This window comes from Cavia porcellus, unplaced genomic scaffold (assembly GCF_034190915.1).
Source record: "Cavia porcellus strain 051 isolate PalLab524CR breed Dunkin Hartley unplaced genomic scaffold, mCavPor4.1 scaffold_30, whole genome shotgun sequence".
Classification (NCBI taxonomy): domain Eukaryota; kingdom Metazoa; phylum Chordata; class Mammalia; order Rodentia; family Caviidae; genus Cavia; species Cavia porcellus.
This window is the reverse complement of record NW_026947513.1, coordinates 21,430,728-21,451,370: the sequence shown is the minus strand read 5'-3', so window position 1 is coordinate 21,451,370 and position 20,643 is coordinate 21,430,728. Positions and strand designations below refer to the sequence as shown.

General features: G+C 43.1%; 1 protein-coding gene across 17 annotated transcripts in view; it reads right to left on the bottom strand.

The window, feature by feature from the left end:
• Positions 1-20,643, bottom strand: part of Limch1 (LIM and calponin homology domains 1) — a 327,840-nt gene that overhangs the window by 187,721 nt on the left and 119,476 nt on the right. For 16 of the 17 annotated variants that reach the window (XM_063240658.1, XM_013154288.3, XM_063240659.1 and 13 more), the window contains exon 2: positions 14,617-14,687. In XM_063240658.1, coding sequence (XP_063096728.1) covers positions 14,617-14,687 — 71 coding nt within the window. Of the gene's footprint in view, positions 1-14,616; positions 14,688-20,643 lie in introns of those variants that run through there. The other variant, XM_063240665.1, reaches the window with a different exon arrangement.

The window sequence follows — 20,643 nt, the reverse complement described above, 5'->3', positions numbered from 1 at the left end:
GCAATTATTACTCTTTTTTTATAGATGACTAAACTGGGACTCAGAAAAATGAGGTAACCTGCCCAAGCACACACTGGAGGCAAATCTAAACTTCGGTTCCTCTATACAATTGAATGAAATCACATTACTTGATTTTGTTTTTATTTTGGCTACAAACACAATAGTGTCCAAAGTGTCAATGGCATGCTTGCAAAGCCCATTCACCGTCCACTGCATTCTCTTCCTAGCATCTGTTAAGCCTAAATTCTTGGATAGTAAGAAAAAGAAAGAAAAGCATTGAGAGAAGGATGGAAATCAAACCACAGAAGACAGGAGAGCATATCAACGAGAGAAACTTTACAATAGTAGCACGTTCGCACAATGATATTTGGCTTTGCATTTCTAGACAGGCGAGGTGCAAGGGGCTGAGCACTGCCACTGCAAGGAAGCACTTGGTGGCTCTGTGTGGCTCCGTGACTGGGAGGCACAGCTGGCTGAAGTCAGCAGGGCTAAAGACCCAAAGCATCAGCAATGTGTGGGTCTGTTCAGAGGCAACAAGAAATTGTTCATAACCATACTACTAAGCTTTGGTTAGTTTATCAAACAATAGTTTGTACTATCATTGATTATCTGTCCACTTTTTATGCTTTGATTTTATAACTTAAATGACTACTTGTAAGATAACAATACGTAATTTATGAAGTAGAGATTTCTGTTATTTTTTTTGAAATTATTATTTCTACCCTTTTTTCTGTTTTGCTTTTTTCCTATAAATTAAAAAAAAAGATGTCATTACAACCTGGAGAAGACCCATGAGCTCAGCAGATTCGTTAACTACCTGTGAATTTAGGATGTCACAGGGAGACCATTAAATGGGGCTCCCCAGACCTCCTGGAAGACGTGATTAAGGGAACAACAGGAAACTCAGGAAGAGAGATGTCTGCATTAATGTTAGAGAAGCAAAGGCTGGCCCTATCCCCTGGATGGAAGTGGTCTCAGAGACCTGAGGTTGGCCAAAGCTGGAAGGCAGGGGCTTTGGTCAGGAGGCAGCACATGGTCATGAGGAGAAACCCAGCTGAAAACCCCCAATATTCCTGTTCACTCGAGGGGAATTGAGTACCAATCAAATTGGGTGTCTATCAAAAGGAGAAAGGATAGCTTGACATACACACTGGTAACCCCAGCTGCTCCGAAGGCTGAGGCAGGAGGATTGTGAGTTAAAGCCACTCTGGGAAACTTAGAAAGATCCTGTCTCAAAATAAAAAAACAAAGAAGAGCTTGGGGTATAGCACAGCATTCTCTGGGATCAATCCCCAGAACCAAAAATAAATATGTATTTAAAAAAAGAAAGTACAGACTGCTCAGAGGACTACCTGTACAAGGTCTGCTTGGTGTGAAAGGTGTCACTAGGAGGCAGGTCTCCATCTCTCTGTGACTTCAAATGTCCCAAGACACCAGGTTAGGGATGTGGCTGTGACCACAGCAGAAACACAAGTGTACCAGGGGAGAAATGGCAGCTACTGGGCACATCAGACCAAATCTCTGGTAAAGAGAGGTGACAAGGCAGAGAGGAGGCTCCAGGAAAAGTGCAATCAGTACCTGAAGGCTGAGGGAACCGGCGTCTGAAGGGCAGGATCTGTTTCTTAGAAGAGAGACTTCCCTGGCAAGCGCCCAGAAAAGAGGTGAGCTGTAGCTCATGTAGCCGCCACTTCTGCTCACCTTCTCTGTGGTTTTAAGAGACGAGAGATGAAGGAGTGGACTCTAACAAGAAAGATCTGGAGGTGAAGTCCCCCAGGAGCATTCCCCACATAAGCTTACCTCAGGTCACAACGATACCACACAAAGCATGTCTCCACTATCTGAAGCCCACCTGAACCTTACTAGAACTCTGTGGGTTGTGGCTGGGGTAAGGGTCCCTCAGTGGGCATCTGTTCATTGTTTTGGCCAGTTACCATCCTTCCTTCTTTGATAACACCTTCTCAATTTCCATCTGAGAAGGCCGCCTTCCCCAACTCTCCAGGCACGTCATGATGTTGTGGGGTGGAGTAATGTGCAGAGAGCTCGCCCCCCTTCCTGGCTCCTCCAGAGGGCAAACCCGAACCTGGCCATCTAGTTAATTCCAAGACACACAAAAGGCCCTGCCTGAGTTCATGAGGAGTGTGAACCAGGATTCCTCTGCAATCACTTAGAGGAGCTCTGTATTCCTGCTAGAACTCCAAACCTAGTATAATGTAAACTGGAAGCTAATGGTGGCCAAATTTGTCATCACATGGGAAAAAGTTACCCCAAGAGTAGAAAGCAGAGGTGAGAGATGGATGATATATAGGTGGAAGGGTAGATGCATGGCTTCGCCAGCAGACAGTTCGGGTGACACTGTTTGAGCACAGATGCACAGTCAAGCCTGCAGCTGGCTGCAGTACGTATGACTGACTTCTGTGCTTATGCACACGAACCAACCACACCCTATCTTTGTTTGAAATGGTTTGAGCCACATTTTTGTCACTAGCAACCACAAAATTCCCACTAGAAAACCCCAACTCTCTCCTCTAACCCTCCCCCTAAAAAGCCTACAGTGTAGCATTCAAATAATTTTTTCCTGATATCTACATGTAGCAAAAAAAGCGAGTGTGACAAGAATTACAGAGTATGGGGGAATGAAAGTGTCACTGATTCCAAGTCCTTGCTCCTTGATTAATATTTGCTCTATACATTTCCACAGTGGACAAAGGAATTAATTTGTTTATATACCATTTGTTTTATTAATTTGTCCATTTCCACAATGGACAAAGGAATTAATTTGTTTTAAAGCATTAATTAATCATGCTTTATCATCAGGAAAAGGAGATTTTCCAGTTACTCTTTTTCATACTTAGTGACAAAAATGCAAAGAAGTCTGTCTGTACTCTATAAACGACTTCAGAAAAATTTGAACTATTTCAAAGAATCACCTCCAGAAGGGCAGGAGGGGAGCAGAAGAAAGAAGAAAACCATAAATACCTCTGTCTCCTTACAGTATGTGGTGACAAGATGACATGTCCCCCATGGTTCATTGGTTCTTGGTCTCACACATTAAGCAACACCCAAAAGTGAGGAAACCTCTTCAGCCTCCTCAACCAAAAACGCCACTGTATGTTCATGAGTGGATACAGGAGATTTATACAGCTCTGGTCAAAACACATGGGATTGATAAAGACTTGGGAGTTCATTTCCTTGAGATTCTTGCAAAGAACACTGTAGATAAGATGAAACTGGTAAACCATGAACAGACTCCTTCCCGTTCACATATGTCTATCCTTTCAAAGGAAAAGTAATCTTTAACACAGCTAAGTTAAAATATTCAAGGGTCTTTATAGATCTCATCCATATCTTTATAGATTGTTGGGAGCCGCGTCTGTGATAGCTCGCCTTGCGCGGCGGACGTGCGGCCTGTGGTAAAGAGCAAAGCCTGAGGTAGATTACCCCTCCCATCGAATATGCTAGTTTCCTGCTTACCGCGTAAACAACCCGCTCAACAATATAGTCTGCCTGGCAACTGATGATGTTAGCCAATCAGCTTGCCTTGCTTACTTTAACATGATTGGACACTGTACCCGTATATATACCGGTGCCACCCCTGGACGGAAGAAGAAGCCAGGTAGAAGCCCAGAAGTAAAAGCCCAAAAGGAGCCGCGGAGAGCGGACCGGTAGAGGCTTTGGGGCAGACTGAAGCACAAAAGGAGCCGCGGGGAGCGGATCAGAGGAGGCTTCAGCTGGGAGAACCCAGGGCAGGCTGTACGGAGAAGGAAAATAAAAAGAAAAGGTTGTCCACTACCAGACTTTGTCGTGTGTCCTTCCTGCCGGCCGGGAGCGGACATCGACATTTGGAGGCCCGCCCGGGGACTGATCACCCCCGAGACGTGGAAGTGGACAACGCTCCAGTACAGAGCTGCGAGACAGGTGAGTTGGGGATAAGCCTGGGCTCTGGGTGGCGCGCACCTACAGGGCTTTTAGACTCCCCTCAGGCTCACGCGTAAGTGGCGGATTCCTTGGGCCTCACGCGGTGAGTAACATATTAAAAGATGGGAAACATGTTAGGTAGCAACACTAAGAGCGAGGGTGGTTGTGGAGAAAGCTCTCAAGAGCTTACAAAAGTACGCAGGGTATCTGAGCAGGCCCAGTCAGGGAGCTCCCGAGAGGGGTCCGTCAAGGGGAACAAGGATGCTAAGGAGGAGGACGGGGCTCTAGCCTCGGAGTCGTCTGACTCCGAGGACGAGGGAAAGTTGAATGGCAAGGAGGCCAAAGAGACCAGCTGTCAGGAGCCTAAATCGCTCAATAAGGAGTCGCAGGGTTCTTTTCCAGCGTTGCCCCGCGAATTGCGCTCTGCTCAACCTGGTCTGCGGAGGAGTAGAGAGCTCCTGAGCGCTCCCCGGCGCGAGAGGGAGGCGAAGCCTTCCGCCCCACCTTGGGGGCCGTTTCCGGAGGCGATTCCTCGCCACGAGGCGGCCGCCTGGGAGCTCTCTCCCCTTTCGCCAGAACAGGAAGTGATGCACGGGCCCCCATTTTCCGCCCAATCACGGCCGCTGTCTTATGCTCCGCCGCCGGCGGGTCGGTATTTTTACAGGCGGCTTTGGCAGGGGGGACGCTTGTCTCATGAGGTACATCCACCTGGGATAGATAGTGGCCCCTACGGGATATTTCCTGTACAAGTAGCTATGGGCCAGGGACGCAATGTATGGGAGCCTTTTGAGATAAAGCAGATTAGAGAACTTAAAAATGCAGTTACAACCTTTGGGCCGACTGCGCCTTACACCATTGCCATGCTGGAGAATCTGTCTTCTGGGCCCCTCACCCCCGCGGACTGGATTCAGCTGGCAAAGGCGTGTCTGCCCTCGGGCAGTTACCTGGATTGGCGAGCCTGGTACGCAGAGTTCTCTGCAGAGCAGGCTGAGAGAAACGCCAATCGGGGAAACCGGGGGTGGAACAAGGAAATGCTTATGGGAGAAGGTCGGCACGCTGATGACCAGACCCAGTTCCCCGGCGCTGTCTATGAACAAATCAATGCCATAGGGCTCCGCGCCTGGAAACAGGTAAGTGGTGCCGGAACAGCCTCCTTGTGTCTTTCAAAAATAATTCAGGGTACCACAGAGCCATTTGTTGACTTTGTGGCCCGAATGCAAGATGCTGCCGATAAGATATTTCCTGATCCGGGAGTGGCTCAACCGCTGGTAAGACAGCTGATTTTTGAGCAATGTACAAAGGAGTGCAAGGCAGCGATAGCTCCTCATAAGAACAAGGACCTCAACGCCTGGATTAGGATATGCAGAGAGATAGGGGGGCCGCTCTCCAACTCGGGAGTGGCTGCTCTCCTGGCCGCGGCTGTACAGCAGAGGGGACCTCGCGGGTTAGAAGGGGAATGTAAGGCTAAAGGGTGTTTTGCCTGCGGGGAGCCAGGACACATTAAACGTCATTGCCCAAACAATGCAGATGCTAGGCCTCGCCCTAGGAATGAAGAACCATATGTTTGTGGGCGATGCAAAAAGGGATCACACAAAGCTGAGGAGTGTAGGTCGGTCTTTGATGCTCAGGGCAACCGTATTTGTGGACAAGATGCTAGAGAGCCAAAAAACGGCCAGAGGGGGCCCCCTTCACAGGCGGGCCCCCGCCCCAGAGACAGGACAGCTCAGGGTGGCAGCCTTCAACAAGGGCCACCCCTGGGTCAGCAGGTGTGGACCTCAGTGTCGCCTCCAGACTTATACAGAAGGTCACCATTAGGATGGATGGCGTTAGGACCCTAAATGACATGCAAAAGCTATTGGGAGACATTAATTGGATTAGGCCATATTTACATATACCAAATTCAGATCTCAAACCCCTGTTCGACCTTCTAAAGGGAGACCCAGATATAGCCTCCCACAGGAGGCTCACTCCTGAGGCAAGAGCTGCCTTACAGAGAGTGGAAAAAGCCTTAGGTGGGGCTACCTTACACAGAATTGAACCAGGGCGACCCTTTGATGTCTGTTTGCTACAGACTAGTCTATAGCCTACAGCGGTGATTTGGCAGAAAGGACCACTACTGTGGATACACCCTAAGGTCTCACCTGCAAAAGTCATAGAGCATTACCCGGAGGCAGTCGCTTCATTGGCCCTTGAAGCACATGATAGAGCTGTCCAACATTTTGGCTCAGGACCACAAGCCATCCGAGTACCCTATACCGCCAGCCAGATCAAGACCCTGGCTGCCTGCATAGATACCTGGGCCATTCTGAGATGTGTTTTCCATGGGGATATAAACAATCAATACCCTAAAGACCCTATCTTGTCATTTGTCACTCAGCACCCTATAATTTTTCCAAAGGTTACTGCCTCTGAGCCATTAGTCCTAGCAACTACAATATACACAGATGGCTCCAAGACGGGGATAGGCGCCTATGTGATCCTAGGCAAGCCCCCGGTTACCATACAATTTAAACCAGATCAGCCTCAGGTGGTAGAACTGCAGATCGTTAAAATGATTCTTGAACGGTTCTCAGAAGCCATTAACATTGTCTCCGATTCTAGGTATGTGGTCAATGCTATGCAAGTGCTTGAGACTGCCAGTTTAATTAGATCCACTTCCACAGTGGCTGGACTGTTCCTGTCTATCCAGACATTGCTTCAGAACAGACACCATAAGGTCTTCACCACCCACATAAGAGCACATACATCCCTGCCGGGGCCCATGGCACAGGGGAATGCGGCCGCTGACACTGCCACTCGCCCGTTATGGATTTTTACCTTACTAACACCAATCGAGCGAGCCCGTGCCTTCCATGATAAATTTCATGTTAATGCCAGGACACTAGCAAACCATTTCCATGTTTCTAGAGCAGATGCACGAGATATCGTGCGACTATGTGACTCCTGTGCCACATACAAACCTGCCATACCGATGGGAGTAAACCCTCGAGGTTTGATCCCTGGTGATGTTTGGCAGATGGACATCACACATATACAGGAGTTTGGGACTCTTAAATATGTTCATGTTTCCACAGACACCTGTTCTCACGTCATATTTGCAACAGCAGAAACAGGTGAAAAAGTGTCTAATGTGATCAATCATTGCCTGGCAGCTTGGGCCGCATGGGGCAAACCAAAAATATTAAAAACTGATAATGGACCAGCCTATATAGGCAAAGCCTTCAATGAGTTCTGCAAAATGATGGAGGTTCAATTAAAACATGGTATCCCATACAATCCCCAAGGTCAAGGAATCATTGAGAGGGCTCATAGAAGCCTCAAAGAAATTTTACAAAAACAAAAAGGGGGAGTAGGCCAAGGCCTGGCCCCAAAGGCACGATTATCCATGGCACTATTCACACACAATTTTTTAAATTTAAATAATGATAATCGCTCCCCAGCTGTGGAGCACTGCAACCCTTCCCCCAACCATAAAGGGTGGGTGAAGTGGAAAGATGTCCTGACAGGACAATGGATGGGCCCGGATCCAGTGGTCAGCTGGAACCGAGGCGCGGTTTGTGTTTTCCCACAGGAATCGGGACGAGAACCACTGTGGATACCGGAGAGACTGACACGGGCAACAAAGCCCTTGACTGAAGATCAGACCTGCCCTACTGGAGATCCATCACAGACCAACCAATAAGATGAATAGAAATAGCGGTAGCCCGAAATGGACAAGAAGATCCTCAGGCATATGCATGGCTTGCTCAATTGGCCCACGACCGAGTCTAGATATGGCGGGCATCCCTCATTCTCCTCCATAAGGTGACAATACACAGCAGGGTAGGTGAGTCAATGACGGGTAAGAGCGTGCCTCCCCAGCACGACTCGACCTAAGCCAGGCCCTACCCCATCCTGCACGTAAGCCGCTGGACTGTTAGATGCTGCCCAGGTCTAAATTTCTCTCCGAGGGGATTTCTTTACGGAGAGGAAATGAGTGCAAGCTTGTGTGCATCCAGGTTCCGTCCAGTTTGTGCCTGGCCCTAGAAAAAGGACGAGGGCCTCAGGGCCTTGGCAGACCATGGCATGGCCAACCAGGGTCTAAGCCAAGGACCTACGGTGGACCTACACATAGGGCATAAGCCTCTGCACCCAGTCCAGGAAGGGCTACGATGCGCACATTCATAAAAAATAAAATAGGGGGAGATGTTGGGAGCCGCGTCTGTGATAGCTCGCCTTGCGCGGCGGACGTGCGGCCTGTGGTAAAGAGCAAAGCCTGAGGTAGATTACCCCTCCCATCGAATATGTTAGTTTCCTGCTTACCGCGTAAACAACCCGCTCAACAATATAGTCTGCCTGGCAACTGATGATGTTAGCCAATCAGCTTGCCTTGCTTACTTTAACATGATTGGACACTGTACCCGTATATATACCGGTGCCACCCCTGGACAGAAGAAGAAGCCAGGTAGAAGCCCAGAAGTAAAAGCCCAAAAGGAGCCGCGGAGAGCGGACCGGTAGAGGCTTTGGGGCAGACTGAAGCACAAAAGGAGCCGCGGGGAGCGGACCAGAGGAGGCTTCAGCTGGGAGAACCCAGGGCAGGCTGTACGGAGAAGGAAAATAAAAAGAAAAGGTTGTCCACTGTCGTGTGTCCTTCCTGCCGGCCGGGAGCGGACATCGACAATAGATCTCATCCATATCTTTATAGATCTCACCCATATCTTTTTCTCCAGAGTTAAGAAAAATCACAGAGCCATTAATAGACCTTCTTTCTGGGTTTCCACACAAAATTCCTAGTGATGTTGCCCAAAAGCCACCATTTTCTAAAAGGATTCCCTATGTCCTCAGTGGAAGCTTCTTCATCCTGCAGCTTTGCCCAGTGAGCTAACATGGGTCAGTCTGCATGAACACTGGCCAGTGCAGAGCATCTCACCGCCAGAGGTAAACAATGAGGTAAATCAAGAATCAGAAGGTAACAAATCAGGCATAGTAAAATGCTCCTGTAATCTCAGTTTCCCAGGACGCTGAAGCAGGAAAACCATAAGGTTAAGCCCAATCTGGGCAATATAGCAAGATTCTGTTTCAAAATAAAAAATAAAAATAAAAGGGGTTGGGGGTGTAGTATAGCTCAGTACTCCCCAGGTTCAATCCCCACAGTGGAAAACAAAATTGGAATACAGGAAAACAAGTCTCAATATAAGCCAACTATTTATCCAAACACAAACTTTAAAAACTATTCTCTACTTAACAGATTTAAAACCTTAGAAATTCTATATTCTATATCCATTTCTAAAACAAGCCTGCTATTATCATTTAACTTACTCACTATCTATAAAGATTACTTTTTAAAATTGCTTTTCCAATTAAGAGCCGTGAAAAGTGTTAATGGATTATTATATGTTGAATACAGAGGATTCCAAGACTACATCATGACACTTAACAAAAAGAAGAAAGGAAAAATTTCTCTAAAAGAGACATAAGAATGCCAGCTTACAAATGTAGAAAAATAGAATTAGAGAATCACTATTCGCAGGAAGTATCATCAATGCCTCTAACTCTACCAGGTGAAAGATTTTGAAATATTGAGCTACTCTGCTAGTCTTAGAATACCTTTTACAGATTACAAAGAAGATGCATCCTAACAAAGCATGTATTTGGAGGATATCACCTTAACCAATTACCAGTCATAACATTACTGGTAAAGAAACAACATAGTATCATCACTCATGTGGTACTCTTGTCAAAACTGTCTAATCTGAATCCAGCCATGAGGAAGCACTTAGAGAAACCCAATGGCGAGATAGATATTCTACAAAATAACTGATCAAGAACTTTCAGAAATGTTAATATCATAAAAGACACAAACAATCATACTAAGTTTCAAGTATAGGAGATTAAAGAGAAATGATAACCAAATGCAATGGGTGGTCTTTGATTGGGTTCTACATTTTTAAAAATAAGTAGAAATGACATTACTGAGGACACCAGGAACACTTAATCATAGATTTTACATTAGATATTACTATATTATTGCTAAAAATCTTGAACGTTTATGGAAAAAGATGTCTTTGTATTTAGGAGATACATGCTAGTGTGTTTAGGAGTTGAACATCATTAAATATCTGTATCTTACTTTCAGTGGTTTAGGAAAAACAGGCATAAATATATAAACAATAACATATATGACCAAATGAGAATAACTCCTGCATGTGGGTACAGGTTATGTGAGGATTCCTTATATATATAATTCTTATAACTTTTCTATAATTTTAAGATTATTTAGATAAAAAGTTGTGGGGAAAACTTGTAAAGAAACTCCTGAGTGAATACTTTGTAATAAGTTATTCAATTTACCCAAATAGCATGATGTACAGGCCAAATTCAATTACTTAACTTTCTAAGCATAAACAATTTACCTCTAAATTAATTCCATAGCCCTTTGGGGCTGGTCAAATTTCACTGCAAAGAACCAGACAGTAAATATTTTAGGGCTTGTGAGCCATATATTTGCTTTTGTTTTGTTTTGTCCTGTTTATAACCCTTTAAAAATCTAAAAGCCATTCCTGGCAAGAAGGCCAGTACAAAAATATGCCAAAGGCCATAATTTGCCAACCTCTTATCTAGATGTAATTCCATAGAGTGCTATCTAAACAATAACATCACTCAGGAAAAGCAGCAGAAGCTGCTTTCTGGAATTCTCTCCAGACAATCTAGTCTGGGTAAAGGGCTAGAAGGCCATCACTGGCTGCTTCCCCAGGAGCAGTTTCTTTAGGAACTGCCTCTTTGTAGGCTCATTTACCCTCAAATCTCAAGACCACGGTGCAGTATTTGGTTAATATTTCTAACAGCAAGACACTTGTCACACATTTGCTTTTCTGTCACATTTTGCTTCTGACCTTTTATTAAACTCTCAGCAGAGGGCTCACATCATTTGAGCATTTAATGGAAAACTTTCACTAGACAGACTTAACAAAAATAACAGAGGAAGAGCAGGATGCTGAGAGAAAAACACATTTGCTATAATCCGGTGAGGCACACGCTCTCTAAGTTATACTTCCTATTACTCGCTGTGAATTATACATTTTGGCATAAATATTACAGACTGTACAGGGTTGCATATACAAAACCATGCAAAATCAAAGATGGCCAGGGTGATTTTAATGCCACTGACTTCCTGACTCACATGCTGCCTGCAGGCGTCCACCTTTTCTCTTCTGACCCTAGTCATTAGTGCAAGTGCCCCGCTCTCATTTACCCCCATTAGGTTTTGAAGAAAATGCAAAGCCCCACATCCTCTGCTGACCACAGCCTGCTGTCCGCTCAGCTCTCCCATGGCCTTGCTCTCAGGAGGCTGCCTTCTCAGGCCCTTGATGCGCACATCTTCCCCAGAACAGCAGCACCACAGTCTCCCGGCCCCTTGTCCTGTGAGATGCAGTGGTTCTCTCTCCGTACTCCAGTTTTCTAGCACAGAATTCTCACTCCAGCCTCATCCCTCAACCTCTTCCTTTTCTCTCATAAAAACCCTAAAGCTAGAAACAAGACAGTGGTCAAGAGCCAAAGCTAAGGAATTAAACATCATGAATTTAAATCTTTCTTATTTGTGTGACCTCAGCCAAGGTAATTAATTCTCTGTGTCTCCATTATTTTCTCTGTAAAATGGTTTAATAATAGCAATTTAAAGATATAGAGAAGTTTGAAACTAGGACAATAAAAGGACACCCTTCTGTTTGATGAGAACTAGGAGATTTTTACATTCATAAACAACCCAAGGCTTTGAGCCAAAGAGCATGGGGTCTGTACCCAGTTGCAATGAATATTAACAGTGAATCCAACCCAGACAAAAACATGCCAGAAAAAGAAATACCCACCAATACTGCCTGTGGGTTTGCCAGCAGGTCACCCATGGCACCAAGGACCTTTTATTTTGAATAATACAGAGGTAGACTCTTCTGAATAGTTTTTTTTTTTCTTTTTTAAAAGAAGGCTGAGTAGTGCAAAAACCCCACTGTAAGAAGAGCCAAACTGTCAGGTTTCACAATTTAAAATCATAGAGCTCTTTTGTGTGTCCATGTTGAGGCACAGGTGGGGGCATCTATGAGCTAGGACTCCTTCAGCAGCATCCACAGAATTCTCTCCAACCTCCATTCTCGTCTACTCTCTGAAGACAAGTGCTTGAAGTCTGCATGGTTCCTCTGTCTGGGAATCATAACCACCCCAAGACTCTTCCAATTGAGTTTTCTGCCTTTTGTCCAGTTCCATAAGCTGACTCTATCTCTGGGGTAGTACAAGTCCCATTTTTTTCCTCAGTTGACCACGAGGTACACACTGTTGATCTCAGTTTGTGAGAGCCCCATTCTCTTAGCTCAGACAAATCCTAGCTATAAAGGCAATGAAGGAAATCCTCTTCATCATCCCCCACCTTCACCGTATTTTGCTCCAGGGTCATGGCTTTGATTTTTCTGGTTCCATGGGCCCTACACTTAGAAATGTGTTTAAACTGAGTGCCCTGGCTCCTGACCAAGCTACATCTCCAATGATCATTCTGGGGCTCCTGCTCCTGACTTTCCTAGACTCAGGCTACCTGTGCGGTTCATTCCTACTTGGCAGAGTCACTGGCTGTGAGTCACACTGGGGAATTCAGGACTGAGTCCTTTGTCCTCAGACTCCAAAGCTCTTACTTCTTCTAACACACCAAGAAGTCTAAATCTGCACAGTGAGAGGACTTAGATACTTGTCATTTTGTCCTCCTTCTCAGAGTATATCCTCCATGTTTGCCATCTCCTTCAGCTTCACTCTCAGGTTACTACAGTCCAAGCCTTTTCTTTAGCTAAAGAATCCCCTGACTGTCCCGGGCAACTGTATTGCTCTGACCATGTGCTTCTCAATCACAGCCTCACTCTAAACCCCATTTCTCCACCCCAACACCCTAAGATTCACCACTCAGGTTGTAAAAGATGCATCTGTGGACAGTGCCAGTGTACACACAGGGAGACTCCATCCTCTAACCTAGCACCTTTAGTTAAGAAAGAAACAAATTCTGCATGTAAATTCCTCTAGAACTATAGTTTTGTCTTCAAAAGAATTCAATACCAGGTAGGCAATCATCCTCCGCCTTCAGACAGATTTATTCATGGGAATACAGTAGAAAGATGGATGCCTACAAAAACCTGGGAATAAACAGGTGAACAAAAACCAGTACCAAAGATGTCCTTCAGTTGAGCTCTGACAGCATGGTCCACATAAATGAGATCACTCCTGGCAGTCGGTAATCAGGAAAGAGCTGAGCACAGCAGCACAAAACAGAAGTCTTTGAAGCCTGTCACCCTGCGGTGAGGAGGTGCCGCGCTAAGGACTGCTTACCTCCAGGTGAGCTCTGATCTGGACATAATACAGGGCAAAGGGGAGTGAGGAAAGACATTAGGAGAAGTGGGGAGAGACTCCGCAGAAAAGATGTAGAAACAGCCGCTGGAGGACAATAATTTTTCTTTGAGTCATGAAAGGCCATGGAAAGGTAAGGAAAATGCTGACAAGTCCAATGCTGAAAGGTTCTGAAAAATAAACATTTATACAGCACTGTACAGTCTTTCCAAATACCTTACTCATTATTCTGTTGAGGCCCACAGAAATCCTGTGAGCTGGAGCAGAGACTTCTTATCGCCATTCAGGGAAAAAGAAGAGGCTCAAGAAGGTTAAAGACTTGAGAGGACAAGTTAATGGCTCGGTTTCAGTTTTCAGACTCTAAACTCCATGTTGTTCCATCCACATCAAACCAACAGCCGAAACACCATCAAAATCAGTCCGTTCTGTAATTCCATTTATGCAAGGTCAGAGAAGGTGAAAGAGATTCTATGGTGAAAGAAATCAGAGCCATGTTTGTCTGGGGCGGTGAGATGCAATAGGAAGGATATGAAAAGCATTGCTTTATGTCTTGACTGGGGTGTGGGTTGCACCCATGCACACGTTTTTTGAAAATTCATCAAATCATGCATTTGGGAGAAGCATATTTCATTGGATGTACATCTAAATAAGACAAAGACTGGTACCTGAATTATCGAACCTATTCAATAAACCCAAAATTTGAAGCCTTGGTTTAAGTTTCTATGCATACCTATAAATACTAAAGCTCTTGCTTATTTTGGGTTGAGAACCACGTCACAGAATGCTTCTCCTTCCATCATAGCAGTGATCTGCAGCAGAGCTAACTTCAAAAAAAAAAAATTAAACTTTGCAGCTCTTACCCACATTTGAACTTCGCCATTGGAGCAAACTATTCACATTCAGAAGCATATCTGTCAAAGCAGGCCTGGTGAGGAGCATCACCTGGTGCGTTTTTAGGATGTGTAAGTGTATAAAAGCTGTGTTTATTTGGTGCAAGGTGTGTGGGAGTTGAAAGGAGAAGAAAAGTTCCCTTCTTTGTGACAATTAGGTCTTCACCCTTACAATCACCCAGACCCAAATTCCTTCACAGTAAACACTGGCGGGATCTGACAGCAGCCACCAGATGCATACTCCTCTATCTTGTTGGCAATTGCATGGTTCCCTCCACCACCGCATTAGACACTAAGCTTATGTCGTCTACTTTTTTTCTGCTGAGCTTGGTGATTTTGTTGAGTTTCATATTCAAACTGTGAATTCAAAATAAAAACCTAAAAGCTTTACAGACACCCTGAATGGTATTAAAAAATGTTTGTGAAATGCATCTAATGGGATATAAGCTATACTTACTCGCAGAGAAGGATTCCATTCTCTAATCCAGTCCGAAAATCTTTTTCACCAAAACTTCTGCCAGTTACTTGCTGGAAAAGAAAAAAAAAGTACATAAATTTTTGTTTTTTAATTAGAACATTCAATTTTTAAAAAAATATTCACAACCTTGAAAAATTGGTAGCATTCCAAGAATGAGGAAAATCTGTTAAGCCTTAATTTCCTTTCCATGTGGGTAGCTTTGCCTAAATCAGCTAAAGTTAAATATAGACCATTTCTTTTGGAGCTCTTTTCCTATCTGGTACCTCATAAAAATCTGTTTTTCCTGATAAGGATATGTTACTTTTCGGGGGTTGACCACAATAAGTCAAGGCCACAGGCTCTTGCATCCACAGATTCCAACCCACACACTTTCAAAGAGCCCAGAAACAGAACCGCCTGAGGATAAAGATTTACTTAACCATCAGAGAATTGGGGAGGACAGAATACAGATCTGTAACCTTGAGAGATGAGCATCAAGACCTGAAATTAAAGCCACATACATAAATAGCAGAATGAGAAAGAGACAGAGCAAATGCTAAGGAAGAATAATTGTCAGGCAACACTGATCTGGTGGCCATTCACAATCCTCTGATTCTCAGCTATGCTGCAACTGGAACATCAGAAAGACATTCATTTATTCATTTGTTCATGAAGCTAATACTTATTTAACATCTACAAAATACCAAGTAAGTAGGAATACTATGAATCTTAAAGAAACCCCTAACAGAGCAAAATAAAAAGTTACCAGTCACAAGCCAATAAAGGAAATAAAATTGAACCATAGAAAACATCACAGCAATAAAAAAGGAAAATAATAATAATAATAAATAGCAATAATGAACAGGAAAAAAAGACAAAGAACAGATGGAACAAATACACAAATAGATTATAGACTTAAACCTAACCGTATCAATAGTATTACATATAAGTGGCTTTAACATCTTCAATTAAAAGACAGAGATTATCAGACTGGGTAAAAAAAAAAAAAAGCGAGACCCAGCTGTGTACTGCCTACCAATGTGTGCAACAGTAACATAAATATACAGACAGTGATGGGGTATAAAGACATGTCGGGGGGCTGGCTACACAGACCCACGGAGATTGCTTTTCTAGCATGCCTGAGGACCTGGGTTTGATCTCCAGCACAAGGAAAATGAAAGAGAACGACAGAGGAAGTAGAAACAGATACATCAGGCAAGCAGGAATCACAGAAGAGCCGCAGTGACTATATTTACACCAGACAAAGAAATTCCAGAGCAAGAACAACAACAAGGACAGAGTCACTTCATGAGGATAAAAGAATCAGCTGATCAGGATCATATAACAATCCTAAATGCTAATACACCAGCTAAAAAAAGTTCAAAATGGATAAGCCAAAACAGAACTGTACGAGAAGTGAACATCTCCATAATTACAATCAGAGATTTAAATATTTCTCTTCAATATATTGGTAATTCATGCAAATTTTTAAAATCCTGTGAACAGCACTATCAACCAAACATTGGTCTGACATCTCTAGAATACCCTACCCTCCAATCGAAATCACATATTTTTCTTTAGTACATAATGAACTAGACAGATTTTAATGCTGGGTCAGAAAAAAAAAACTCTCAGCATATTTGAATGCACTTATGCAAACTATGTTCACTGACCACTATTTTTTTTTTTTTTTTTTGTATCAGGGATCGAACTCATGACCTTGTACTTGTCAAGCAGGTGCTTATGCCACTGAACTAAATCCCTAGGCCAGACCACTAAATTCTAAATTAACAACAGAAATATCTTTTGAACATTCTCAAATATTTAAAAGCTAACAAAACTCTAAATATTCCACACTGATCAAAAAAGAAAATTTAAAAAATAAATTAGAATGTATGTCATAGAGAAAAAGACAGCACGAATCAAAATTTATGGAAAAATACTGAAACAGTTATTTGGGGGAAATGTACATGCAAAATAGAAAGAAAGCATAAATTACCAATATCAGAAATGACAAATGACATCCTTACAAATCTTACAAGGATGACAAGGGAATCTTATAAATAAATTCAGGCTAAAAAATTAACCACCTGGTAAATTCTGTGACACAAACAACTATAGTTCACTCAACAAAGAAAGAGACAACAGTCCCACAAAGAAAACATCAGGGCTAGAAGCTTATCTGGCAGGCTGCACCAAATGTGTATGGATATAATAATACAACGCTATTCAGGCTCCTCCAGACATTAAAGAGGTGATGGTACTTTCCAGCTCCTTCCATTTGGCTGGCAATATTATGATGCCAAAGCCAGACAGACATCACGAGACACTGACATATCCACCCACACCCATACCCACCCACAACACCAATATGCTGTTTCTTCATGGTGGAAATAACATATGCTTTTTATTGCACTTTTTAAATTTTTCCATATTTTCCTAAAATTTTCAATAATATATAGATATAGACAGACAGACAGACAGACAGATGGACAGATAGATAATTTTATTTTGGAAAAACTTCAAAAAGCTTTTCTTTAATTGCTGGAAACAACAATCTAAGGAAACCAAATGTTCTCGATTCTTCCCCACAAATCAAAGCTCAAATTCTATTTTTTAAAAAATTCTCATTATCACTCTCTGTAGAAGGACGACAGCTCAATAGGCAGTTTAATGCAATGCAATGCCTGAAAATTATTTTGTTAATATCTTCTCATCCATATTTGAGGGAAGGTCCCAAAAATGGATAAAAATTCACTCTGAACAGCTTGTAATTTTTCCAAGGTACTAAAAAATGAAGAAAGATACCTTTCAAAAGCTAATATTTTAAACATAGACTTTAAACACCTTAGCATTCCGTTTCCAAAATATTTAGGAATCAGGTGCCAATATCTTTGTCCAGAGAATGAAAAACTGAAGAGACTCCAGCAATTTAACAAGAACTATGCCCTGGAAATGCGGTCCTCAGCCCAGTGACAGTAGCATCTTTATCTGGAGGTAATGTTAGAAGTAATGTTAACAACACCACACTGAAACCAGCACGTTGAGAAGGCCCCTGTGATCCACCTACACAGGAAACCGCAATGCCCACACCTGGGATATCCCATGGTCTGAATATTCTGTGTGCCCTCAAAGTTCTTGTGCTGGAAGCTTGGTCCGCAGGATGGCAGTGCTGGGAACTCGTGAGACCTTGAGGATGGGTCCTAGTGGGAGACCTAGAGTTCTTAGAAGCGCTTATGGACCACCACTCTCCCTTATTTCCTCTTTAGTGATGTGATTTCTTGCTTTTCACATCGACCACATAGGGACACAATCTAGGAGATGCTCTTCAGCAGCCCAAATAATGTGCTAAGTAAACCTCTTTAAAGTTATCCTGCTTCAGGTGTTCTGTCATAGTAATGAGAAATGGACTAATATATATGGTAAGCTAAGCCATCAAATCATAATCACAAAGGGAAGACCTTTCACTGGGATCACGATTTTGGAGGACCTCTCTCAATAACCTCTCTCAGCAATTCTTTATGACGAGTTTATTATGGGATGTATACCATGTTACACATCATATATTCTAACTATAAGGACTGCTAATTACCGTTTCTCACATAATAACACGAGTCATTACAATTAACAGCAAAACAGCTGCCTGGAATGAATCACTGAGTCCATATGCAGGGGAAGTGACAGGTAATGGCCCAAACCTTCCCAAACCTGTTCCCACCTGGATCCTGATGTGCTGACCACATCATCATGGCAGATCATTCTCCAAAGACACAAGAACAGGATGGGAAGCTGAGTTGGGGTCTAAAGAGAGCCAGGGGTAGGACTCTGGGATAGGACTCAGATGCATCCAGGCACCAGCAGGTGAAGAACAGCATGAATGCCGGGCACATGTTAGCATCTCCCCAAATCCCGTTCTCCCACCCACTGGATCAGTTTATCCTTGAAATTCCATCCTTTCACTTGTTCAGCCCAAACATCTTAGAGTCATGCTGAGCCCCATTTTTCACAACCAACCACATCCAGTAACAAATATTGTTAAAGAAAATGTGGCATATATCCACAATGGAGCATTATGCAGCCACGAAGAAGGATAAACTCAGTCATTTGTAGAAAATGGGCAGATTTTGAGACTATGATGTTGTGTAATAAGTCAGACAGAGAATGTTAGATACCACATAATTTCTCATATATGAGAAACCCAAACTATAAATAAAGAATCACAGAAAGGAAAGAGGGTAGAAAACAGAGAAGCAGACTTTTTGGAGAAGTGATGGAGAAGGAAGAGGGAAGAGGGAAGGTTACAGGGCAGACATGAAAAATAATCAAGATACCATGTGTGTGTCTCTCTGTGTGTACACACACCAATTTCCCCAAAAGGAATGTAATTTTTCATGTATTACAAACATACATCAATTTTTAAAAACCTGCTTAAAAAATCTTCTTGATTTCAACTTCAGAATTTAGGCAGAATCTGACTGCTTTGCACGACCTCCATTCTATCACCTTTCTCCAAGCTGCTGACGTCTCGTTCCGGATAGTCCAGGAGTCTCTTAACTGGCCTCGCTGCTTCCGTCCTTTTCTCTCACCCATCTAGCCTCAAGCAGCAGCTAGGGAGAGCCTCTAAAGCCAGCTAAGCCACCACTCCACCCACAGCCTCCAAGAACATCCTCTCAGCACAGCAGAATCCGAAGTTCCTGCAGGTTCTCACCGTATGGTGTTGAACACAATGGCCTTTGTGTGTTTAATTACTGCAACACACATAAATAGGGATGTTGGCATGCATAGACAGAAACTCCTGGGCACCACAGTCATACTGAGAGCATGCAAAACACAGGCATAGGGATCCTCAGAACTTGTACACATATCTTTCTAGTCAAAAGGAGCCCCCCAAGAACTATGATGCCATTATGATGGCCATCAACTATGCCCTACGTGCTTTTCAGGAAAGTCAATGAAGGTTTCATGATTCAGGGTTAACTCATGGCTCAGGATTAATTACTAACCAAAATACTTAATGCAGATTAAATACTTAGTGTGATCATGCACATTAAAATACATGGTTAATTTACCAAAATCTTGATGGTGTTTGAGGAGGAAAAAGATCTTTCTTCTGACTTAGCAGTTAAACCAAAAACAGAACAAAGGACCTTATAATGTGGCATCACACTACTGTATGCAAGTGGTTATTGAGGCAGTTCATCTGTATCCAATTTCCTTTCCACTGGGCTCAAAGGTAATTCTGAGTTTGTCTATACCCATGGCTCTGCTCAACTAACTGAAATATAGAGAACTCTAAAGTTCTTCTTTAGAAGAACTCTAAAGAGCCAGTCTAATAAAGAAAACCACACAACTTTATGGCAACATTTTTACAATGTGTTTATAATGTAACACGTTATATATCACAATGCTACATTCTGCTAATTACTTTGTTAACTATTGCAATTATGCAATTGCTACAAAGAGTCAAAGTCAGCCAAAAAACAGCTTCTCAGCCTGATCACTACCATGTATAGAAATGATTATTTTGGAAATACCTTCGTTAATCTTATGTTGTTTGTTGAAAACGATCTGTTAGACAAACTATAACCCACCTACAAACCATAGATCTCAAGAGCATTTTAAATAGGTTGAAATCCCTACCAAATGATCTAAACAGAAGATTCTGTTGCTAACAAAATAATGGTTTCTAGATTCAAGCAACTGGGACAAAATACAAGATTGAATAGATTTTCATTTAACTTTTGAAAGACATAGATATTTTCCCTAGGTTGTGTAAAAGTGGGTACACTTCTCAGAAAGTTGTGATTTCCTCTTACAAACTGTCATTCCAGCTACATCCTCATGGACTTCCCCACCATGTGCAGCCAATGACCTCAGTGCTAAAATAACAGTGAGATGGCTTAGCCTTATGACTCCCATGCACTCCCCACCCACTCCACCTACCTCTACCACCCACTCCATCTCCTGCTTGCTCAAGGAAAAGAAATGTATGTTCACTTCCCCAAACTGGATTTCTCTATCAAGGCT